Source organism: Eretmochelys imbricata, chromosome 10 (assembly GCF_965152235.1).
Source record: "Eretmochelys imbricata isolate rEreImb1 chromosome 10, rEreImb1.hap1, whole genome shotgun sequence".
In the NCBI taxonomy this organism is placed as follows: Eukaryota; Metazoa; Chordata; order Testudines; family Cheloniidae; genus Eretmochelys; species Eretmochelys imbricata.
The window spans coordinates 3779621-3796728 of NC_135581.1; the positions used below are offsets into that span (position 1 = coordinate 3779621).

General features: G+C 45.2%; 1 protein-coding gene across 1 annotated transcript in view; it reads left to right on the forward strand.

Annotated features, from left to right (window-relative positions):
- The first annotated feature begins 5088 nt into the window (after nt 1-5088).
- PKD1 (polycystin 1, transient receptor potential channel interacting) overlaps nt 5089-17108 on the forward strand; it is a 135175-nt gene continuing 123155 nt past the window's right edge. The window contains exon 1 of the mRNA XM_077828002.1: nt 5089-5357. Within this exon, the coding sequence (XP_077684128.1) occupies nt 5089-5357 (269 nt within the window). The remainder of the gene's footprint in view (nt 5358-17108) is intronic.

A 17108-nucleotide genomic window follows, 5' to 3' on the forward strand; every position in this document is an offset into this window, starting at 1 on the left:
TGAATTCCACAAACTGATTTTAGAATAAACAAAAGCAAGTTTATTAACTACAAAAGGTAGATTCTAAGTGATTATAAGGGATAGCAAACATCAAAGCAGATTACCCAGCAAATAAAACAAAAACCGCAATATAAGCTTAAAACACGAAAGAAACTGGTTACAAGTGGTAATTTCTCACTCTAAATGTTGTTTTAGGCATTTCCTTCACAGGCCAGACACCTTTTCCAGCCTGGGCTCAGCTCTTCTCCCACCTTTTATCTTTGTTTCTTAGATGTTTCCAGCAGTCATCCTGGGTGGGGATTCAGTGAAGAATGAACCAAGATTAATTTACGTCCCCACCTTAAATAGGATTTACATATGATGGGAATCCTTTGTGTCCCAGTTTGATCCCCACGCCCTATTAGTGGAAAAATACTAGTAGCCCAAGATGGAATCCAGTACCAGGAGATATGATCACATGACCCTGCAGTGTCAAAGCAGCCAGGAGTCAAAGATTGTTTGCAACATCCCAGGAAGCTTCTCAGGAAGGTGGGAGATTAGCATCTTCAAAGTCCTATTGTTCCCCTAATGGCCCATCCATTCCATTTTGTCTGGTGGGGCGTTTCCCCAGGTGTAAACACAGTTGCAATATGTACATAGACAATATTCCCAACTTCAGATACAAAAATGATACATGCATACAAATAGGATAATCATAGTCAGTACATCAAAATCTTTCCAACGATACCTCACATGATCCATCTTGCATAAAACTTATCTTAGTTATACCATATTCATCTCATGATTAGGGGACTGGAATACATGACTTACGAGGAGAGGCTGAGAGAACTGGGATTGTTTAGTCTGCGGAAGAGAAGAATGAGGGGGGATTTGATAGCTGCTTTCAACTACCTGAGAGGTGGTTCCAAAGAGGATGGATCTAGACTGTTCTCAGTGGTAGCAGATAACAGAACGAGGAGTAATGGTCTCAAGTTGCAGTGGGCGAGGTTTAGGTTGGATATTAGGAAAAACTTTTTCACTAGGAGGGTGGTGAAACACTGGAATGCGTTACCTAGGGAGGTGGTGGAATCTCCTTCCTTAGAAGTTTTTAAGGTCAGGCTTGACAAAGCCCTGGCTGGGATGATTTAGTTGGGGATTGGTCCTGCTTTGAGCAAGGGGTTGGACTAGATGACCTCCTGAGGTCCCTTCCAACACTGATATTCTATGATTCTATAACAATATCTCTATGAAGAATATGGGGCACAGTGTCATACCTATATTTAAGAAAGGGGGAAAAAAGTGATCCAGGAAACTACAGGCCCGTTAGTTTGACCTCAATTGTTGGCAAGGTCTTGGGACAAATTTTGAAAGAGAAAGTAGTTAAGAACATAGAGGTAAAATACAACATGGTTTTACATAAGGCAGATCATGCCAGACCAACCTGATCTCTTTCTTTAAGAAGATAATTGAGTTTTTAGACAAAGGAAATGCAGTAGATCAAATCTACCTGGATTTCAGTAAGGCATTTGATACTGTTCCATAAGGAAAATTATTATTTAAATTGGAGAAAATGTGGTTTAATATAAGAACCGAAAGGTGGATAAGGAACTGGTTAAAATGGAGACTACAACAGGTCATACTGAAAGGTGAACTGTCAGGCTGGAGGAAGGTTACTAGTGGAGTTCTTCAGGGATTAATTTTGGGACCAATCTTATTTAACATTTTCATCCATGACCTTTGCACAAAAAGTGGGAGTGTGCTAATAAAATCTGCAGATGACACAAAGTTGGGAGGTATTGCCAACAGGGAGGAGGACTGGAATGTCAGGAAAGAAGCTCTGGAGGACCTTGAAAACTGGAGTAATAGAAGTGGGATGAAATTTAACAGTACAAAGTGCAAGGTCATGTACTTAGGGACTAACAACAAGAATTTTAGCTATATGCTTGGGACGTATCAATTGGAAGCAACAGAGGAGAAAGAGCGGAGTGTATTGGTTGATCATAGGATGACTATGAGCCACCAATGTGATGCAGCTGTGAAAAAGGCTAATACAATCCTAGGATGCATCAGGTGAGGCATTTCCAGCAGAGCTAGGGAAGTGTTAGTCCCATTATACAAGGCACTGGTTAGACCTCATCTGGAACACTCTGTGCAGTTCTGGTCTCCCATGTTTAAGAAAGATTAATTCAAACTGGAACAGGTGCGTAGAAGGGCTACCAGGATGATTAGAGGAATGATATACCTATCTTACGAGAGGAGACTTAAGGAGCTTGGCTTGTTTAGCCTAAACAAATGGAGGCTGAGGGGAGATATGGCTGCTCTCTATAAATACATCAGAGGAATAAATACCAGGGAGGGAGAGGAGTTATTTATGCTAAGCACCAGTGTTGACAGAAGAACAAATGGATATGAGCTGGGCCATCAATAAGTTTAGGCTTGAAATTAGATGAAGATTTCTAGCCATTAGAGGAGTGAAGTTCTTGCACACCCTTCAAGGGGAGCAGTGGGGGCAAAAGACCTAACTGGCTTCAAAACTGAGCTTGATAAGTTTATGGAGGGGATGATGTGATGGGACTGTCTACAATGGCATGTGGCCAATCCACAACTGCTATTAGCGAATATCCCCAACAGTTGGAGAAGGGGCACTAGATGGGGAGGGCTCTGAGTTACTACAGAATTCTTTCCCAGGTGTCTGGCTCCCGGGCCGACATGCTCAGGGTCCAACTGATTGCCATTTGGGGTTGGGAAGGAATTTTTCCCCAGGTCAGATTGGCCGAGACCCTGGGAGTTTTTCACCTTCCTCTCATCTTGGGGCACAGGTCACTTGCTGGTTTGATCTAGTGTAAATGGTGGATTCTCTGTAACTTTTAAGTCTTTCAGTCAAGATTTGAGGATGTCAGTAACTCAACCAGAGGTTAGGGGCCTATTACAGGAGTGGGTGAGTGAGGTTCTGCAGCCTGCAATGTGCAGGAAGTCAGAGAAGATGATCACAATGGTCCCTTCTGGCCTTAAAGTCTATGAGACCTCTCCACCTCCAAGGTCCCTAGGTCCATGATTCTGCAGTTCCCTTCCTGCACTTCCCACAGAGGCTGCTGTCTGCCCTCCCTGCTGCCCCATCAAGCCTGCACATGCTACTTGTTTTCCGAAGCATTGTGCCCCTGTGGAAGACACCACAGATACTTGCTAAGTCTCCTCTTTCTTTTCCTGGGTCAGGCAGGCTTCCTCAGGTTGTGAGCTAGTGTCATGTGCTGACCTCTCTCAGAGACTACGACAAACATACACATTTGTTATGTTTACAGCGAGAAATCCCTGCTGGGCTGGACTGGGACTAAGGATTCCAGTTTCCAGAGTGAGCGCTCTGGCACAGAAGAAGAGCTGTTCCAGTAGCTAGAGTTTCCTTCTCTGCGTTACGCAGGCTTTCTTGTATCCCGCCGGACTCTGACATCTAGGACTTCCTCTTTGTTTTACCACCATACAAAAGGTTAGGCCTACAACCTCACATCACATGAGGGCACTAGAAGGACATGCTTTGAATTGGGCTGGCGTTGACAGCCCTGGAGAGCTATCAAATAGGTGCTTCACCGTTTTTCTGGCAAGCTGATCCTCAGAGATATGGCGATAGTTCAGTTTCCTCAGCTTTGTGCAGCCACCACCTTCATGGTGATAATTAGCGCTATGTGTTGGGGTTGGTTTGTTTGTTTAAATGGAGGCCCTGAGTGCCGCTAGGAACTGGCGTGAGTCCTACAGGTCATTGTACAGCCATCAGATGCTGACCGGGCTCAGTTCCAACTGACTTGGGCTGAATTTGAACCAGTGACCCAGCGCTGAGAAGTCTATTTAGTTGTTAATACCCTGGGCCAGCCAGTCCCCGACTGTTTCTAGCTGCTACGTTAATGAGCAGCAAAACGTAAATTGTGTTCAAACCTCTGGATTATTTTGTCATCGGCATTTCAGACAGAGCGTTGAGCAAGGGAACGCCCTTCCATTTCACCACCTCCATGCAGAGCCTGAGCCCTGCTTCCAGACGAGGAGGCTGGAAATGCCTAATGAGTTGCAGAGCTCTGACACATGCTGTCCTAGCACCCCGGCTGAAGTCAGTGTGAGTTTTGTATGAGAGGACTGATGGTGCCCTTTAGAATGGACATCATCTCCGTGAAGTCATCTGCCAAATGCCTTCCAAATCCGAGTGTAGGGCTGGTCATGGGTGGGTCCAGTCAGTTGCGCGCTCAGGGTAAAAACGGAAGTTTGGGGCTTTTAGCCAGCCCAAGCCCTACCCACCTACCCGACCAGTGCATCTACACCAGGAAAAAGGGAGAAGGGCCACAGATTCCCTGAAGTCTTCTAGGCCCCTGGCTCTTGCCAATCTATGGTGGATGGTAAGCGTTGGGCTGCCAAGGTGATGGGCTGCAGGGGCTGCATCACAACATCCTAAGAGAGCAGGCTCCAGGTCTTCTGGCTCCCGGCCTGCTTGCCTTTCAGGGGAGACAGGGAAGTGTGCGTGTCTAGTTCTTACAGCGAAGGCCTGGGTTTGTGGAGCCCACAGGAGAGACGGGATCTGCGGGGCACAGCACCGCGGGGCAGAGCCGCTTCTCTCTCCCTCTCTTTCCCTCTTCCCTGGCAGAGGAGAAGGAAACTTTCCGGGCGTGCAGCAGCCGTGGAGCGCTGGCGCTGAGCTCCCGCAGGAGAGGGGCCAGCGGGGGCTGCGCCGGGGCTCGGAGCAGCCCTGGCCGCCGAGGGGCCTGGCTTGCCTGCCCGCAGCCGGGCGGAGGGCGGAGCGCCAGGGCGGAGCGGGGAGCTGGCGGCAGGCCCCGGGCAGAGCCGCGGGGCGCTGGGCTCCAGCTGTCAGGGCGGAGGAGGATGCTGGCGCGGCGGGCCGGGCGGCGGGAGGAGGAGCCCTAGCCGCGTCCCAGGCCAAGCGCGGCAGCGGCGGGCAGGACACAGCGCGCAGCCCGAGCCCCGGCAGGAGGAGCGCGCTGCGTCGGGGCCGCTGAGCCCAGGCAGGGGCCATGCAGCGGGCCGGCCGGTGCTGAGCCCAGCGCGTCCCGGGCCCGGGGCTGTCCGGGCCGGGGGGATCGGCGGGCCGGGGCCATGCCCTGCCCGCAGTGAGCGATGCCTTTTGGAAATGGACACACAGGATCACGGCGCAAACATGGCGTCCCCTCGGCCAGGCTCCCCGTCTCCGGCTGGTGCCTGCTCTGCTGTCTGCTGTGCGGGGGGCTGGCCGCGGCCGGGGGCCCCCCCGCCCAGAGCTGCCAGCCCTGCGGCCCCAGCTGTACCTGCGCCGGCGGCAGGGCCCCGGGCTCCTGCCTGGTGAACTGCTCCTCGCGGGGGCTGGAGCAGCGCCCGGGGATCGGCGTCCCGCCGGCAGCCACCGCTCTGTAAGTCCGGCTGCGCCCAGGGCGCACGGGGAGGGGGCGCCCAGGGCGCGCGGGGACCGGGAGGGTCCTTGGGGTGGGGGGTCACCCACCCATGCACCAGCCGGGCCGAGCCGCCTGCGGCTCTCAGGTTGCTCATGAAACGCACTCACCGCTCGGCTCTGTGCTTGCCGGGACGTGGCTAGGCTCGGGGAGCCGCATTCACCCCCAGGCATTGGGTGTGTGTGGGGGGGGGGGGGGTGAAAGGCGGCTCTCCCCCTCCTCTGTCCCCCGCAGGCGCCAGCGGCTGCCTTGCTTTGTTGTTGTCAAAGGACGAGAAATGCGAGGGTACCACTGACCTTTTGTTTACAACCAAAGGTGCCGTTGGCACTAGTCTGGCACTGAAGGCCAGGGCTGAGAGCTAGACTGCAGGAGGCGTAAGATTTCCTTCCACGGAGGAATAATTTTGTTTTAAACCTGTGACCGCTAGCAAAGCCCCCCCCCCGCAGCGGGGCTGGGATCTTTCCAAGCGAGCTGGGTCCTGAAATCTCACCTTGAACAATTTGGAGGTACTCTGGCGGTTTTAGTTAACTTTCTTTCCAGCAGTAGTTTTCCTTGTCTTGCAGTGGGGGTTTTGTAGCAATAAAACTTGCCGTGGTTTATGCTGGGACACAGATCATATGCATGACAGCAGAGGCAAATATGGAAAAATCAAGGGAGGATTGCTTAGAACTAGACCTTGCAAGAATTGGAATGTGTGCAGAACTGTACTTACTGAAGTATGTGATTTAACTAAGAATGATACAGTGGCCTGGTGGAGGAATCAAAAGGAAACAACTCCAGCATCTGTAAATGAAGGCGGTCCAATCCTGCATATAACTTCACACAATGGCTTCAGTGGGACAGCTCATGTGAATTCTGTTACTTGTGTGTAAGTAACAGGGCTGCCAGCAGTAGCAGGAGACTGGATTTGATGACCTAGGAGGCCCCCTCATGTCCTATGTTATATGTGTAACTTTGCTGATGACACCCACAACCAGGGCAAACATACATAAAGTTACTCACATTCATAAGTGTTGACAGAATCAAGCAACTGCCTTGCAACTGTAGGCTTAGATCCTTGCAAAGACTCCTGCATGTGCTCAACTTTTTGCATTTTAAGTGGTGCGCAAAATTTGCAAATCTTTGCTAGCTCAGGCCCATAGGCTTCTACCAGGATCCCGAATAAAAGTGTTATGGTCATGCCAAGCTTTTAAGGTGTTCCCTGGTATGTTAGAGGAAAAGAACAGGCTGTTCCCTTTTGCTCTGGGCTGGGGCAGAGAGGCATGCAGTGGGTTTCAGAGAACCACAGTGGATGTTATGGAGTGAGGGCCCGATCTGTAGATGGAATCCCGTGGCCACAGTTCGAGCATTGGCTGCGTCAGGGGCAGATACAAAGACAATTCAAATGTTTGATCAAAACTTCTAGAGAGAAATAGCAGTAAAGCAAGGTGATTAGTATGTTTCTAACTGGCTTTAGATTCAATGACGTTAATGACCAAGTCGAGTGTATTAAAAAAGAATCTGGCTGATCCCTAGAATGGTTCGGTCAGTTAAAAAGGTTAGAATAGCAGGTTTATTTAACAGGCTGAAGAGGAGCTGTGGGAATTGTTATTTTTTCTTTTAATGGGTGAGTTCAAATCAGTAGTTGTCTTACATAGATAAAACTTTAGGGAATAACTTTTCTGTTCTTCAGGGAACAAAATCCTTTCATAGGTTTTGTTGAAAAGGAAACAGCCACCTAAATGATATTTCCCTGTGCAGTAAGAAAGTTTCAGTTTATCCACATCCTATTGATATTGCAATAAAGTAAATGTCAGCTTTAGTGTTAGTGTTGCTTAACAATAATTTTTAAATCTGTGAAGTTTTAAAAGGCCATTGTTTTGCATAATTCTACTGGCAATCCTGTGAAGTGTGCAGTATTCGGAAACCTTTGTACTTTTTTAAGAATAAAAAAATCCATCACAAATACCTTTCAAAACTTTATAATGTGGATCAGGGGGACAGACCTAGAGTAGCTTCAGAGAGAATGACAGCTTTTCATCTCAAAGTGGAGGTGAGTTTTAAGTCTTTTCGTACAACAAAATTAGACTATTAAGTGCTTCTTTTCCTGGGCGATTTAAATTGTAGAAATATACTCTGGCCCTAGAACATAAAAACATGTTCCTCAAAGTTGTACATCTTGCTAAGTTTTTACATTTATTTCTTAAAATAAAGCAGAAAGTGAATTTTGCAGAAATCCCTCAACTGGGCAAGATTCATTTTTATTTATTTACTGGTTGCGCGAGCTGCTCAATAGGCAGAGTTAGACATTTGTGGCAGAGGCTCTGCAAATTTAATTTTGCTTTGGACAAAACAAGCGGTGTATAAAATTGGCCTCTTCCCATAAGGATCTTTAAAAGCCTTCTGAAGACAGTGATGAGGATCAAGAGTGTCATTGGAACTTCAGTTCAAGCCTTCTAAACCGAGTTGGGGTTATTGTGGCGGCTTTATGGGTATTACTAATTTTACGAGTGAGTGCTTAAGACAGCTAATTATTGTTCAGCAGTGTTCAGGGTGCTTTTACCACCCAACAATTAGGATGGGCCCTTAATATATACAAGAGCTACTGGACATCTAACTTAAATACTCAAAGTGTGTTATCCATTCTACTGGAGCAAGCACACTGATACCTCAGGGTAATGTTATTAGCAGCAGGATTTGTCCTATTTTAATTTATGTGAAATTATTGGTTTTACAGCCCTATTAACGTGAATGGTTCACAAGAAGAGTGATCTTCTTTGGAATTCACAAATTTTAGCTATATCTGAATTTGCAAAGGGATCTTTGGCAGGCTATGGATCATTCAGGATGCACAGTAAAGGCTCTGTTGGGGATCAAAGTATGTGTTTTTAATACTTGGTCTCTTGGCATAAGTTGTGGTGAAGTTGTGCCCCTCCTCTGGGAATGCACTGCAGAATTTGGACAGGAAATACAGGAAGATACAGTGTAGAAAGATTGCTACCCTATTTGATCTTCTAATGGGGAGAAAGCATGAACATGTAATTATAGGTGTCATAATTGTATGATAAGATCTATAAGAGTTGAGTTACTCCAGGGGTGCATTTAGCCCCACATCTTTTCACCCCACAAGATAGGAGGGAAACTCTATAACCTAACCATTATGTGCTGCATTTATTGACAGATAAGGCAGCTGGTCTTAAATATTCTGCTACCTATTCTCATGTAATGGCTTGCAGTGATATTTTGTAATAAGAAAAAAGTTGTATAAATAAATTTTTAAACACAAAATGCAGCTGCATCAACCTGCATGAAAGCAGTACAGTTCAGCAACTATGAACCCTGAAGGAACGATAACACTTTGGTGATGAAGTCCTCAATTGAGCAGTTAGGCACATATTAGCAGTCCACTGAAGTCAATGTGATTACGTGTGTGCAAGTGTAGAATCGGAGCCTAGGATAGGAATGCTCGTGAAAAAACCTTTTGGCCAGCATAGCAGACACGGCATTTTCTTATTCAAAATTGCAAACACTGAGGGAATGGTTACCACGAATACAGGAGAAATGCCACATCCAAAGAATCACCAAGGAAAACAAATACTGCCAGAAATATAGGCTGCATACCTAGATGAAAGCAGTCTCCTGTTCCATTTAATAGCAACATCAAATCAAAATTTGTCACCCTGTAAGGTAAATAACTTGAAGGCATCTAATATTAAATGTCTAAACAAACGTAAGAGGAAAGGCTGCGTGCAAATTGATCATCTTCAGTCCTTAACGTAAAAAGGTACTTTAAAAGCAAGAGTTTTCAAGGGCAACCCTGGCCGTTTTGTATGTTCATCCCCATTGAGAGGAATTCCGATAATATCTGAAAGTGTTCTTCTCCCATTGGTTGTGGATTTATGCAAACTTTTTGTTTAGGATATTAGATCTTTGGTGAAACAGATAATCCTGATTTAGATTTCAGCTGAGATCAGAGACTTGTTTTTCTTTCCCCTGTGAATATTTACTATTTCTGACACCTCTGGAGTATCTTAGTCACTCTTTTTTTAAACAGAGAGATTAGAATCTTGTTCATAGAAATGTCGGTCTGGAAAGGAGCTAGTCCAGCCCCCTGCACTGAGGCAGGACCAAGAAAACCTAGGCCATCCCTGACAAGCCTCCAGTGACAGGGATTCCACAACCTCCGCTGGAAGATTATTTAAGAGTTTCACTACCCTTACAGTTAGAAAGTTTTTCCTAATGTCTGACCTAAATCTCCCTTGCTGCAAATTAAGCCCATCGCTTCTTGTCCTACTTTCAGTGGAGAGGGAGAAGAATTTTTCACTGTCCTCTTTATAAACAGCCCTCAACCTATTTGAAGACCGTTATCAGATCTCCTTTTCTCAAGACTAAACATGTTCAGTAGAAACGCATGTATTTGTCCTTCAGTAATCCATAATAGTAGTAATTCTTGGGCGATAGCACTATCAGAATGCTGCAGTAAGGGCTCGCTGTTGCTCTTACAAATTATTGGCCCAAACCTGCCGACATGTACATTTCAGTAGTTCCGTTAGCTTCAGTGAGATGGTTTAGGCATGTCGAGTTACTGACGTCCGTTAAATCTTTGCAGAATTGGGACCTGTATTACTAATTTAACACTACTTATTATAGGGGGATGTGTCAGCAGTCCCTATTTTTATGTTGCCTAACGAATAATCTAAGCAAACCCTGGCGGTATAAATGTATTTTAAGATGCAGGAACATATATTTTTTGTGTTTCCTAACTCAGTTATTTGTATGACTTGGTAAGTTTCAGTAGGTCTCCCAGTCATTAATGGAATTTGTTTATTTCTATTTCAACATATAAATATAAGAAATTCCTATCCAAGATTCAAGTCATGCTTAACGGGTAATGAAAAATGAAATCCAATTAAAACAAAGCAGCAGTAGCAAAACGCTCTTTGTACAAAAGCGGCCGGTCCACAAAACCAAAACATCCCTACTTCAGTCATGAAGAACCTGAATCTCACTCAAATAAGCATCCTTATCTCCATCTAAACTTGAGGTTCTGGTTTTCTTTTTTTTCCAGAGATAGACTTTTTTTAATGAAAAAAAAAAGGGAGAGAGAGAGAGAGAGTGAGCATGCGCACACAGGTTGAGGTGCAGGGATAAAATTAATTAAAATCAAAATGAACTCAGTCTATTGAAAGGACAAAAAATGCATGAGGTACATAAGGAAAATATGTCACATGTAACACATTGAACAAGGTAGGGATTATGTAGTGCATGATTGACGCCAATGAGCTAAGATATTATTAGTGAGGTGGCAGTGTAATGTCGGCTTTGTTTAAGGCAGCGCCCTACAGTGGACTACAGAATTTGCTACTCTCCTTCCAGAGGTTTCAGACAAATTACCCCTGTATCTTAAATGTTTGTTGGCTTTTTATTCTGACGACTAACTTTGGCTTTTTGTCTGCTGCTGGCGTAGAGCATTTTCGTAACAACCACCACCTACTGTTTGGGGGAAACACTGTCCGTCTGAGAGATGGCGTTATAGCGGTTTCTGTGTATTTGCTTAGAGAATTTGCCAAGCTGCCATGTAGAAACTGGAGCGACAGAGAAGTCTCTTGCCTCCCTAGACTCCAGCCCAACCATTTAAGAATTTGCACTTAGTAATTCAGTGCAACCAAATGTGAACAAGAGCAATAATTTAAGGAGACAAACTAAGAAACCACAGCTAGACACCCCAAGTGGGTGGAGTGAATACAGAGCTCACTAGAGACCCAGTTCTGCTGCAATTCAGTAATGCAGGATCAGGTCCTAGGCATTTATCAGTGTTTGGGAAGAGGCTTTGGACGTACCTGATGGTGTTTTGCTCCTATACATTTAAAGAGTTAAGAAATAGAATTTTAACACTGTTAAAATAAATCCAGCTGTGGGACTTGCTCTGTGTTCATTGTTTTAAAATGATTGTGCTAAATAATTTCTTGACCAGTTAATCATTCCTTCCAACATTCTATTGGGAGGGATAATGGGGACAAGGTAACTTTGTAGGGTGAGTGTGAGGGAATGCCTTATCTTTGTACAATTCATGTGGCTGAGTTATCCTGAAATCCAGGTGGTGTTTAGAAGGGGTTTTGCTTTTGTGTCATTAATTCTGTTTTTCTCCTTCCTTCTGCAATTCATTTTCCTTGTGTCACTTCCTTCATTTTAGAACTAATTGTATAGCTTATTCCTCTTTAACGCAGCTCCTTCTTGCTTTTGCATTTTGAAGTGACCGTGTGGGCCCAATCCCAAACCACTATTCAGGCAAGTTAGCCCATTGGTAGTCTACTCACATGAGTAAGGCAAGCAAGATTTGTTCAGCTGCTTTCGTTCTGCTCTCACACCATGGGAATCTTCGCTGGTTTTAATCCTACATTTGAATCAAGCAATTTTTAAAAAGTCACCTGTTAATGCTTTGCTCCCTGTTTGTAGCTGAGTGGCATTCCTTGTTTTATCTCAATGTGAATTATTTTCCCCACATTGTTTTCCATATTGCATTTCTGCGTTGTCCCTCTTCTACTTCTCCAGGCCCTGTCCTGCTTCTTTATGGACGCATGATCCTTATTTAACACCGCTTCCCCATCACCTATCTATGGACTTGCTCCTGTCAACTTCAAAGACCTGAGGGCCAGATCAACCTCAGTTCTATTGACTCCCCTCCCCCACCCCCAACATCTCCTCCCCTTGCCTAGCATAACATGCTTGTACAGAGCAGGTCACATTCCCCTTTAGTGGCTGGTCCACAAAGAGGATGAGACTTTTGAATTAGACCCTTCTTTTCGTAAACAACATTCACATTCAGGAGAAGGCTAGCTAGGTTTTCATATTGCAGGGCTCTTTTTACTAAGGGCTTGCATACACTTGGAAGACTACCGTGGCCCAGCAACTGTAACGCTTCAGTATAGACGCTACCTACCCCAAGGGGAGAGTTTCTCCCATTGGTGTAGGTAATCCATCTCCTCAAGAAGCAGTAGCTAGATTGTCAGAAGAATTCTTACATCAACTTAGCACTGTCTACATGGGGACTTAGGCCTGGTCTATACTACAGAGTTAGGTTGACGCAAGGCAGCTTACGTCGCCCTAACTATGGAAACATCCACACTAAAATTTCGCTCCCACTGACATAATCATCCCACTACGCCGACTTAGTAACTCCACCTCCTCGAGCACTGTCGAGTCAATGTTGATGTAGTTAGGTCAATGTAATGTCCGTGTAGACACGGCGTTGCTTACATTGACTGTTACTGGCTTTCAGAAGCCATCCCAAAATGGCCCACGCTGACAGTGCAGTTGGTACAAGCGCTCCAGGTGAGGCTGTGCACCGCCGACACGACGAGTGTAGTGTGGACATGCAAAAGCGATTTAATTACTGCAGCAGCTGTATGCCAACGTAACTTAGGTCGACATAATTTTGTCGTGTAGACATACCCCCTTAGGCTGTCTTAACTACATCACTCAGGGGTGTGGATTTTTCAGACCACTGAGTGCTGTAGCTAGGTTGATCTAATTGTCTAGTATAGACCAGCCCTAAGATACTGATAATAAATTCCAGTTTAGCTTCAGCAAGACTAGATGCGAGGTATAAATATTTCACAATGCACTGCAAACCAAAGAAGGAGTGGTAAAGGGTAACAAAACAAACAACAAAAAAGGTTAAAATTATAAAAATGGATTTAAAGAATATGGTCATCAGTAACAGTGTTTGCAATTTCCAGTATAGCCACGGATAGCATTTCTTGTGGTAAAATTGCAGAAACCATGACTAGAAACCAGAATTTTTTGTTTGTTTTTGTATTAATCAATTTTTAAGAGACATGCAGCTGATGGATTTTAAAATAGAAATAAACATTATTTTCTAGATAGGTACATTTCCTCCCAATCAGACTATTAACCCTATAATGAGGAGGTTAGCGGAAAAGACAGACTGCCATCAGTTGTGGTCTCATACCTCAGAAGCCAAGTAGCACCAGACCTGGCCAGTACTTAGATAGCAAGAGAGCCCAGGAAAGTCCCATGTATGGCACAGAATGGTTTTAATTTTTTAGGTAACACTCTTCTGTTCCAGTACTCAGCCTGGTGCGACGGTGCACTGGTTTGTATCAGTGCCATTTTTGGGCAGAGATGAAAAAGGAGGTGTGGACTGTGTGTGGTAAGAGCAGGGATGGTAACCATGGTAACATGCTGTAATGCCGATTCGGTTTATACAGGCCGCCTCCCTGAAATCCCCACTCAGGTTTCAACCGATTCAGTATTCTTCGCTTCCTGTCCTCAACTTCAGCATAGCACCGGTGTGTGCTAGTAAAACAGTAGCAACCTCCTCTGGGGTGGGACACGTCAGAAGCTATGGGCTGTGGAGGGAGCCAGGGGCCCACATGGATGGAGCCAGTTGCAGGACTGGGGAGATAACTTGTAAATAGCTGTGGGATCTCTCAAGCTGAAAGGCATCATAGAAGTTGGCCTTTGTTTTTCCCATCCCAAAAGCATGATTTAAACAAAGTTTACCAAAACGGGAAGGGCAGGGAACATCTGGCTGCACAATATGGAATTCAGGACAGGAACAGACTTAGTAGCCTAAGAAAAGCAAGTTAGCGTGTGTCATCATGGGATGGGAGATACTGGACTGGCTGACTTTGGCAATAACATGACAGAATCTGCTGAACAGACTTTTGCAAGCTAAGACCATTCAGAAAAAAACAAACAAACAAACCAACCACTCATGATGGAAGATGCTTCGAAACCCCATGCCTGGAACTCATAACTGTCTTACCCATCTCAAATTGTGTTCAAGTCACCATTCCTTGTTGGATTACATTCCAGTTACTGTTAGGCAACTGGGACAGAAAACCCAAACGCTACACCTGTGTTCTAGGCTAGAGCCTGCTAGCGTCTGAGTAACGTTTTTGTATTGAGGGTACACGCTATAATGGGAACCAAACAAGGGCACTGGAACAATGTGTATAGGGCGGGTGCTGAGAGCCATTGAACCAAACTGTGAACCCTGGATATGATGGAAACCACTTCACGCCAGGGGGTGCTGCCATACCCCCAGTTCCAGCACCTATGGAACCAAACACATTCCTTGGTTGGAGTTTTCAGGTTTTGAGTATCGGAACTGGGATAATTTGAAAAGTGTTCATGCAAAGACACAACCTCCTCTACCCTTTGGGCAGAGAGCTACAGATTAGGTGTGACCAAACTCACACTACAAAAGCAGTTTCTCCTCCCTTGGGGTTCACACCTCAACTGCTAGAAGAGGGCCTCATCCTTCCTGATTGAGCTAACCTCATTATCCCTAGCCTGATTCTTGCTTGCATCTTTATACCTGCCTCTGGAAATTTCCACTACATGCATCTGGCGAAGTGGGTATTCACCCACGAAAGCTTATGCTCCAATACGTCTGTTAGTCTATAAGGTGCCACAGGATTCTTTGCCTCTTTCACAGACTCACACTGGCTTAGATTTGTGTCTTTTTTGCGGCGTTGTGGGAAAAAGAAGAAATCTAAACACAGAAAAAACTAAGACACAGGGGACTGGATTGTGTCCTCACTTACAGGGGCCTGCTGAAGTCAATAGGCAGAATTTGGCCCAATGATGATACCACCTTCTCTGTAATAGTCATTTTTAAGGCACAAGACTAACTTGCTTCTGCTTTGAAATTGGGGTTTCCGGTGAGGAGTTGGCAGGATGGGCTAGAGCCAGGAATCTTGAAAAATGGGCTCTGTGCAAGTTTCCCCGTGCAAGTTTCCCCGTGCAAACATCACTAATGAAATTCTGCTTGGACTTGCAGCCACTTTGCTGTGCCAGCCTTGGGCGTTACACAGCTCTCTACCCATGTACTGCAATCCCTTGCTCTCCCTGTACCTGACCAGTATGGCTTCATGTTGCTCAGAGCTTCCCCAACTGCAGCTGCCTCAAGGGAAGGGTGGGGGGCTTGCAGACCACTGAGAGGCTAACAGCATCATTTACAGCAAATTCTGTATGCAGTGACTTGCACCTGCTTGCCTTGCAGTTTTGGTGGGGCAGAAAATGCTGCGCACCATCCACAGTGGCCTTTAGTTGTCTGTAAAATTCTTTGGGCTCCAGAACCAGCGGTCTGTTTTTCTGAAACACCCTATCCTGTTAGCAGGTGTTGATCCTGCTAGGAATGGGTTAAGTAGGTTCTGCTGAGGTAAATGGCTCATAGCCCCCCAAGAGATGGGAGTGGCTCTTGGAAGAGAGGATATAGAGTGGGGGCTGAGCAGTTTCAGAGGAGGAACCCTAGAAGCACCCAAGTTTGGGAAGGTCTGAGCTGAATTTTTATGTTGTGTAGATAATTTCTTTGTTCAAAAAGCCACACCTTAGGAAGGGAGTGAAGTGATTTTCTGAATCTACAGTATGTGGAGTTTTAGATCAGGTTGGTAAAAGCATCTGTTTACAGGTCCCTTCAGAAGTATGCTTGGATGTAGCAATACAATTCTCACTTGGGGTGCAAGAGGACCTGGGTTGTATATTTAGAGACCAAGGTGATAGGTACATTGTAGAATCATATAGTCCAGTCCTCTGCACTGAGACAGGATTAAGTATTATCCAGATAGTCACTGACTAAAGGGGGAGAGATAGCTCAGTGGTTTGAGCATTGCCCTGCTAAACCCAGGGTTGTGAGCTGAGTCATTGAGGGGGCTATTTAGGGATCTGGGCCAAAAATTGGGGATTGGCCCTGCTTTGAGGAGGGGGTTGGACTAGATGACCTCCTGAGGTCCCTTCCAACCCTGATATTCTATGACTGACAGGTGTTTGTCTACCTGTTCTTAAAAACCCTTCATTGACAGAAATTCCACAACCTCCCTAGGTAATTGTTCCAGTGCTTACAGGTAGGAAGATTTTCCTGATGTCTAACCTAAATCTCTCTTGCTGCAATTTAAGCATGTTACTTCTTATCCTATCCTCATAGGCTAAGGAGAACAATTTCTCCTTCTCCTCCTTGTAACAATCTTTTATGTACTTGAAAACTGTTATCAAGTGCCCCCTCAGTCTTCTCTTCTCCAGCCTAAACAAATCCAATTTTTTCAATCTTTCCTCACAGGTCATGTTTTCTAGACCTTTAATCATTTTTGTTGCTTTCCTCTGGACTTTCTCCAGTTTGTCCACATCTTCCCTGAAGTGTGGAGCCAGAACTGGACACAATACTCCAGTTGAGGCCTTATCAGTGTTGAGTGGAGTGGAAGAATTACTTCTCATGTCTTGCTTACAACACTCCTGTTAATACATCCCAGAATGATGGTTGCTTTTTTTTTTTGCAGTGATATTACATTGTTTACGCATATTTAGTTTGTGATCCACTACACCCCTAGGTCATTTTCTGCAGTTGCTCTGTCCTAGGCAGTTATTTCCCCATTTTGTATTTGTGCAACTGATTGTTCCCGCCTAAGTGGAGTACTTTGTATTTGTCCGTATTGAATTTCATCCTATTTAATTCACATAATTTCTCCAGTTTGTCAAGATCATTCTGAATTTTAATCCTATTCTCCAAAGCACTTGCAACCTTTCTGGCTTGTTATCGTCTGCAAACTTTATAAATATACACTCTATGCCATTATCCAAATCATTTATGAAGATATTGAATAGAACTGGACCCAGGACAGATTCCTGCGAGACCCCACTCAATGTGCCTTTCCAGCTCAGTTGTGAGCCATGGACAACTATTCTGAGTATGGTTTTCCAACTAGTTGT